At 43.5% G+C, this 8,423-nt stretch overlaps 1 protein-coding gene across 1 annotated transcript; it reads left to right on the plus strand.

Annotated features, from left to right (window-relative positions):
* The first annotated feature begins 1,933 nt into the window (after positions 1–1,933).
* On the plus strand, positions 1,934–7,109 carry LOC138976955 (transcription intermediary factor 1-beta-like). Its single transcript, XM_070349849.1, has 5 exons — positions 1,934–2,987; positions 3,507–3,879; positions 5,463–5,525; positions 6,110–6,210; positions 6,972–7,109. Exons 1-5 carry the CDS (start codon positions 2,334–2,336, stop codon positions 7,107–7,109), a joined length of 1,329 nt encoding a protein of 442 aa, XP_070205950.1. The 5' UTR covers positions 1,934–2,333.
* The last annotated feature ends 1,314 nt before the right edge of the window (positions 7,110–8,423 follow it).

An 8,423-nucleotide genomic window follows, 5' to 3' on the forward strand; every position in this document is an offset into this window, starting at 1 on the left:
GTGTTACTGTGTGCCGTCAGTTGTCAGCGGTAGAACGCTCGGTATGACTGCACTGAAGAGAATGTCAGCTACTTGAATGTAGGTCAGTGGAACGAAAGGCAAGACTGGTGTTACTTGTGCAGTGGTGTGTTGAAAAAGACATTTGTATACTGAAGGGCAGAACGCTGTGTTATGTTCCTCTGCACTCTGCGCACAAACTGTTTACTAGAGAAACAAGTTCAGATATGCTGTCATTTCCTACTTTCGGTTTCAATGCATTCTTCGAAAAGTAAGAAGGTTTCCAAGCTGCAGTTTCCCGAGAAATCAACGTTTTTAGCTAACCTAAATGAGCGTGCGTGCGTATGAGTGCGTGCGTGCATGTGTGTGTGTTTGTGTGTGTGAGTGTGTGTGTGTGTGCGTACGCGTGGATGCGTGTGTGTGTGTGTGTGTGACTATCTGTGTGTTCAAAGATGAAGTATGGATCTATTCATGCGGTATGATTCTTAATTCAGTCATCTTTAGGTTTTTATTGATTTGATTTTAACACAGATGTTTATCTGCGGGCTGACACTGAGGGAGAGTGAAGGAATTGTTATAGAAGGACGCAGTAATCAAATCTAGTGTGTCGCTTATCATTTAGGGAAGAAATCACAAACAGCTTTCACTGTAGAGTCGTGCTGTTATATATATAGGCTAATGTGAGAGAGAAAAGAACTGCAACAAAATGTTCCTGTAGTCTGCATGCAGTTTATGTTTTTCTGTATCTGTACTGTGTATGTTCTTATTTTACGCCGTTAACCAGGCTGTAGTGTGTATTCCTTTATGTTTTGTCTGTATAATCTGAACGTAGGTCATATAGAGATTGTATCTGAACGTAGTTTATGTAGAGATTGCATATACTGTCCTGCGTATTTGTAACTCACGTTGGGAATCCCGAGAGACTTAATTCCTATCTTGACTGAGTGGGTCACTTGAATTGCAGTCACAGAGTGTACTAAGCTCTTCTCAATGTGTCTGTGATCTGCATGTGGAATGAGTTTTTCTCTGTGTTGTGTCTGAAAGTTTGTTTGTTGACTCTGCTCTTGTCTAATACCTGTAATATGCACGTAGTATTTTGTTGCACTAACTGTGATTGTACAAAGTATGCATTGACTCTGTACTTTTGTATTGTGTGTGTGGTCTGCGTGTAGCTTGTGTGTCTGTACTTTGCATGCGGTTTGTGTTCTTCTGTAGTGTACGCAGTCTGTGCGATGTGTGTATTATTGTGTGGTATGTGTATTATTGTGTGATGTGTGTATTATTGTGTTGTGTGTTTGTATTATTGTGTGGTGTGTGTATTATTGTGTGGTGTGTGTATTATTGTGTGGTGTGTGTATTATTGTGTGGGGTGTGTATTGTGTGGTGCATGTGTATTAGTGTGAGGTGTGTGTATTATTGTGTTGTGTTTGTATTATTGTGTGGTGCGTGTATGATTGTGTGGTGTGTGTATTATTGTGTGGTGTGTGTAGTATTGTGTGGTGTGTGTTTTATTGTGTTGTGTGTGTAGTATTGTGTGGTGTTTGTTTTATTGTGTGGTGTGTGTATTATTGTGTGGTGTTTGTTTTATTGTGTTGTGTGTGTATTATTGTGTGATGTGTGTATTATTGTGTTGTGTGTGTAGTATTGTGTGGTGTTTGTTTTATTGTGTGGTGTGTGTATTATTGTATGGTGTTTGTATTATTGTGTTGTGTGTGTAGTATTGTGTGGTGTGTTTGTATTATTGTGTGGTGTTTTTATCATTGTGTGGTGTGTTTGCAGTCTACATTATGTAAAATACAATAAGTGCGTGCGGTCGGTGGAAAAAAAATACGACAAGATTTTTATGTTTCTGATTCTTTTTTCTGATTAAAATAACTTCATAACTCTGCATTTGATCAATGGCTACAGCTTTTGTCATTAAACATTGAAAGACACATTTATTGTAAAGGTATTGGTTAACTTCATTAAAGGTGCAACGGTCGCGCGCGAAGCATGTTGGAATCATCGATGTTCAAATGTGTGGTGTACACTCATTTTTTCCGAAAATACACCAAGTTTCTTTGAGAATACTCTATATGCAAAACAGGAGTTCCCAGGTCTGTTATTTGTTTGTTAACTTTGTTTGTGTGTTTGTTTGCTTATTTGTGTATTTGTTTGTTTATTTGATATTAGAACAGTGCCAAACGTAAAGCGTTTTGTAATCTAGTTTAGTTGTATATATTGTACAGTGTACACGTGCCGTTACTTTATTTACCCCGTCCTGTACTTCTTCATCTTTTCCACTGTTGCAAATCAGTTCAAGTTTGCAGGAAAGTTGGGAATCCTGAGAGTGTATCATGGCCGGTGTGACAAGCGCAGACATAGAGTGTCCAGTCTGCCATGACGATTTCACCAACCCCAAACTGCTGCCTTGCAACCACCTAGCGTGCCGTGACTGTGTTCTGTCCTGGCTACAGAAGGAAGGGGGACAGGGGGGTTGCCCCCTCTGCAGAGCCCCCATTCTCTCCTCCACACAGCAAGGTCAAGGTCAGCTGGCCACCATGGTTGACTCGCTCCCTACCGACTTCGCCACCGCAGCTCTGGTGGAAAGTCACAATGTACTAACTGGTTCACATATCTGTGCCATGTGTGAAAACAACGTCACAGCAACGTCATACTGCTTTGCATGCAGTATCAAACTGTGCAAGGCATGCACCAGCCATCACCAGAAACTTCCTGGAACTAGAGACCACACCCTGGAACAGCTGAATAAACTAACTGCCAAGCGATTGGCTGCAAACCACCAGGCAACATGTAACAACCACTCCAATAGGCCGGCTGAACTCTACTGCTCCGCCCACCAAGAGCTCATTTGCATGTTGTGTTTTCCTACCAATCACCGCAGCTGCCCAGACGTGAAGGCCATCACAGACGTGGCGAGAGAGAAGAGGACAGAGCTGACACAACAGTCACAGAGACTGAAGGAGATAGCAGCAGGACTGGCAAAACAGGTAGGTGTGTTCTCCGTCATTGTGTAGGTCCTGTTCAGTACGACCTAGTACTATAAGATTTGTTCATTCCTACCTGTATTTTGTGACACGTCATATTGTTTCAGATGAAGTTGTTCATCCCTACCTGCATTTTGTGACACGTCATATTGTTTCAGATGAAGGTTGTTCATCCCTACCTGCATTTTGTGACACGTCATATTGTTTCAGATGAAGGTTGTTCATCCCTACCTGCATTTTGTGACACGTCATATTGTTTCAGATGAAGGTTGTTCATCCCTACCTGTATTTTGTGACACGTCATATTGTTTCAGATGAAGGTTGTTCATCCATACCTGTATTTTGTGACACGTCATATTGTTTGAAATGAAGGTTGTTCATTCATACCTGTATTTTGTGACACGTCATATTGTTTCAGATGAAGGTTGTTCATCCATACCTATATTTTGTGACACGTCATATTGTTTCAGATGAAGGTTGTTCATTTTTACCTGTATTTTGTTACACGTCATATTGTTTCAGATGAAGGTTGCCAAAGAGAAGTTCAAGGGCATGCACAAGAAGGTGGATGACGTCTTTGATGACATTAAGCAGTGTTGTGAGAAGCGACGTCAGCAGAACCATGACCTCATTCAGAAAGAAGAAGATGCAACAATGACGTCATTTGCTGACATGGAGAAAGGGCGGGCAGCGATGACGTCAAACTCTGGTAACATCGATCATCTGGTGACGTCAGCCCCTGATGACGCACTCCTGCAGATGCTGAAGCAGTTGAAGTTACGTCTGGACGACCTTGAGTCAGAGAGTGGAACGACCGCCAAGGTCAAGGATGTGGGTGACATCGTATTTGACAGCCAGCTACTGACCCGTCTGAAATCAGATCTGTCTAAACTAGGTAACGTTCTTTCTTTGTGCTCCTACTGTAGCTTGTCTTGTCGGTCCTGGGACGTGATGCAGGGCGACATACATGGACAGCATAACTTTATCATACTTTGTTTTACAGTAACATCACTGTCTGATCACAGCATCCGGCTTATGAAGAGAGCGACATGCTCAATAATACTTTGTCATGCGTCGCAGTCTGTTGACACGATGTCGTTCTTTTTTCCGCTGTCTGCATTCATGTGGCATTTCTCAGAGTTCTAACTAATGATGGCGTCACTATAGTAGCTCAATCAATTGAGCTGATCAGTTGTCATGGTGAATTGATAATCAAAGACTTTTTGTCATGGTTGTCTGTTTGTTGTTGTTGCTGATGTTGTTGGTCTTTTAAACTGAAGGTGATAATGATGGGTGGCCGAGTGGTAACGTACTTGCGCTCGGAAGCGAGAGGTTGCGAGTTCGACCCTGGGTCAGGGCGTTAGCAATTTTCTCCCCCCTTTCCCTACCTAGGTGGTGGGTTCAAGTGCTAGTCTTTCGGATGAGACGAAAAACCGAGGTCCCTTCGTGTACACTACTGTGACAGGGGAGGCTACCGCTCCTTTCGCAACGGACTCTGCACCCGGGTTGTTGGCCTTTAAAGTCAACACCTGTGGTTTGTAGAGTTCTGTTTGTGATAGGGTCTGGTGGTTTCCGATTGTCTGTATGTTCATGGAAACCTTCGGGTTTGCATAACAGTTTTTATAGGGCTAAGAAATTAGCCCTAACATTTTCAAACCTGTTTGATTGCACTTCGCTTCCCGAGGTGATCGTAGTGTTTCGGCACACGGTTACATCTGGCGCTTGCGAGCAGGGATGGGACTCGGCATGATATGTTCAGGTAATGGCATAATATGACCACTGAACATTTTCGTGCTGTTCCCATTCTGCGAACTTGGGATGGACAGTGGTCTCCCGGTTCGGAACTTCGGGACGAAGTTCATTTCAAACGGGGGCGATTGTGACAGGGGAGGCTACCGCTCCTTTCGCAACGGACTCTGCACCCGGGTTGTTGGCCTTTAAAGTCAACACCTGTGGTTTGTAGAGTTCTGTTTGTGATAGGGTCTGGTGGTTTCCGATTGTCTGTATGTTCATGGAAACCTTCGGGTTTGCATAACAGTTTTTATAGGGCTAAGAAATTAGCCCTAATATTTTCAAACCTGTTTGATTGCACTTCGCTTCCCGAGGTGATCGTAGTGTTTCGGCACTCGGTTACACTACATTGGGGTGTGCACGTAAAAGATCCCACGATTGACAAAAGGGTCTTTCCTGGCATAGATAAAAAAATGTCCACCCAAAATACCCGTGTGACTTGGAATAATAGGCCGTGAAAAGTAGGATATGCGCCGAAATGGCTGCGATCTGCTGGTCGATGTGAATGCGTGATGTATTGTGTAAAAATTTTCATCTCACACGGCATAAATAGATCCCTGCGCCTTGAGTCCGAGTCTGGAGATACGCGCGCGATATAAGACTTCATATAACATAACATAAATATATTGTTTATGATGATATTTACAGGGTCCATTGAGTCTCTTACACTGTAATTGTCCCTTACAGGAGATATACAAAAGCCACATCAGCAGACATCAGCGACTGCCACAACGACCACCCTATCTTCAGGTAATGAACATGGTGCACACAGTCAGCGCAAGACATTATTATTAGGGTTAGGGTTAGGTTCGGTCAATTGTGTCAGAAAGATGTTTCCGCTTGACTTATGTAGCAAAGACAGGTTCCTTTGCTTGGTTGATTTCCGTTTACAGATTCGCTTGGTATGTCTGTGACTGTCATCAATGTCCATCTTTATTCGTTTACTTTACCACATTATCTACATTAGAAAAATGAGTGTATGTGTGTGTCTGTTTGTCTGTGTGTGTGTGTGTGTGTGTGTGTGTGTGTGTGTGTGTGTGTGTGTGTGTATGCGTGTGTATGTGTGTGTGTATGTGTGTGTGAGTGAGTCTCTGTGTGTGTATGCGTGTGTATGTGTGTGTGTGTGTGTGTGTGTGTGTATGTGTGTGTGTGTATATAAAATATATGTATATATGTGTGTGTGTTTGTATGTCTGTGTGTTTGTGTGTGTGTGTGTGTGTGTGTGGGTGTGTGTGTGTGTGTGTTTGTGTGTGTATGCGTCTGTGTATGTGTGTATGTGTGTGTGTGTGTGTGTGTGTGTGTGTGTGTGTGTGTGTGTGTGTGTGTGTTGACAGGACAAACAGCTACAGCCAAACCAAGGAGAGCAGACCTGGCAGCAGTCCTGAAGGTGGGGGACAGGGTCAGGCGGGGACCGGACTGGAAGCATGGCAATCAGGTAAGTGCTGGTGTCCCTGTGCTGTCTGTCTCACCTACATCCTGAATCTGTCGTCGAAACAGAAGTGGCAACAAAACTAAAATTGAGGGAGAAGGGATGAGGATTATTTTTGGAACGCCCCTCCTGTCCGTTCGCTTGTCTCCGTCAGCTAGCCCCTAAAACACCCCCATCCCCCTGCCTCCGCTTTTTTCTCCCCCATCCCCCCCCCTGTTTCTCCGGTCCCCTCATACCCCCCCCCCCCCCACTAGTGTTGGCACAGAGCAGTAAGCAGTTCTTTGCCCTCCTTTATCATTTTGTCTTCCCATGAGTTACCTCCTCTCCCATTCCCCGCCTTGTTCCGAGCCCGGACCTCACCCTTCTATTAGTATTATTCCTTTAGTATTCCTTACTTCACAACTTTCGTCCGACAAAGAAGTAATCTATCCTTTCTCTTTCCGCGCCACCATCAGCCCCCCCTCTCCCCCCCTTCTTATCCTCCCAAAATGTCCTTCCCCCGCCATCTCCCCGCCCCCCCCCCCCCCCCCTCCCCAGGAGCTGTGGTCTGACTGACTTTGGAGGTTTGACGTCCTCAGAGGTAGTTGGGACCTATTTTGGGACATGATTGTGATCATCATGTTGGTCTCTTTTATCCTTTCGCTACCCGATCACTTAAACCTGCCACCCGAACTCCTCCATATCTCTCCCACCCCTCCCACCCCCACCACCCCCACCACCCCCACGTGTGACCCAACAGAGCAGTGAGCAGTGTGTACTGTGTGCAGGACGGGGGAGGACCGGGCACCGTGACGGGGATCAATTCACGGGGAGCACAAGGCGTGGTGACCGTCCGGTGGGGCAGTGGCCATCAATATCATTACCGTATGGGAGATGAGGGCCGCTATGACCTGGACCTGGCCTGATCCACACCGCCACCACTCTGTGTACTCTGCACCACGTCATGTCGCCTTGTCTGACGTCATGGTTTCACTGTAAAATGCCATTTGGTATTAACTACTGTTTAATACGTTAATCATTTTACGATTAACTTTTTTTAATTATGATTGACGCTTTCAGTAATCATTATAATTATCATCATCGTGATCGTCATCATCAACGACCAACTTTTCATGTTATGTGTCTGTCATCGTTGTTGTCGTTGTTATTATCGTCGTGGTCGTCCTCCTCCGCCTCCTCCTTCTCCTCTCTTCCTCCTCCTCCTCCTCCTCCTCCTCGTCATCATCATCATCATTATTATTACCAATACCGCTACCTTCTCCGACATCTCCATTCCTCCTGTTATCAGCCAAGGCAAGTCAAGCCAAGCAAAGCTAAGCCAAGCCAAGCCAAGCCAAGCCAAGGCAAGGCAAGGCAAGGCAAGGCAAGGCAAGGCAAATTTAATTCAAGAAACCACATGGGGGTACATGAAAAAACATAAATACAAGAACAAGAAAGAAATGCAGGCAGTTCCACTAATACATACATATAAAGTCATTCCGATGGAAAAAAAAAGAAATTGTTTTACAATATGGATTTCAAGTCTCGAAAATAAGAATACCAAGAATAGTTGTATTGTGTATGCAAGTTCAAATCGTGTTTTTATATTTAGTCAAGTTTTGACTAAATATTTTAACATCGAGGGGGAATCGAAACGAGGGTCGTGGTGTATGTGCGTGTGTCTGTGTGTGTGTCTGTGTGTGTGTGTGTGTGTGTGTGTGTAGAGCGATTCAGACTAAACTACTGGACCGATCTTTATGAAATTTGACATGAGAGTTCCTGGGTATGAAATCCCCGAAAGTTTTTTTCATTTTTTTTTATAAATGTCTTTGATGACGTCATATCCGGCTTTTCGTGAAAGTTGAGGCGGCACTGTCACGCCCTCATTTTTCAACCAAATTGGTTGAAATTTTGGTCAAGTAATCTTCGACAAAGCCCGGACTTCGGTATTGCATTTCAGCTTGGTGGCTTAAAAATTAATTAATGACTTTGGTCATTAAAAATCTGAAAATTGTAAAAAAAAATTAAAATTTATAAAACGATCCAAATTTACGTTCATCTTATTCTCCATCATTTGCTGATTCCAAAAACATATAAATATGTTATATTCGGATTAAAAACAAGCTCTGAAAATTAAATATATAAAAATTATTATCAAATTTTTTTTTTCGAAATCAATTTAAAAACACTTTCATCTTATTCCTTGTTGGTTCCTGATTCCAAAAACATATAGATATGAT

This window comes from Littorina saxatilis, linkage group LG9, assembly GCF_037325665.1.
Source record: "Littorina saxatilis isolate snail1 linkage group LG9, US_GU_Lsax_2.0, whole genome shotgun sequence".
In the NCBI taxonomy this organism is placed as follows: Eukaryota; Metazoa; Mollusca; class Gastropoda; order Littorinimorpha; family Littorinidae; genus Littorina; species Littorina saxatilis.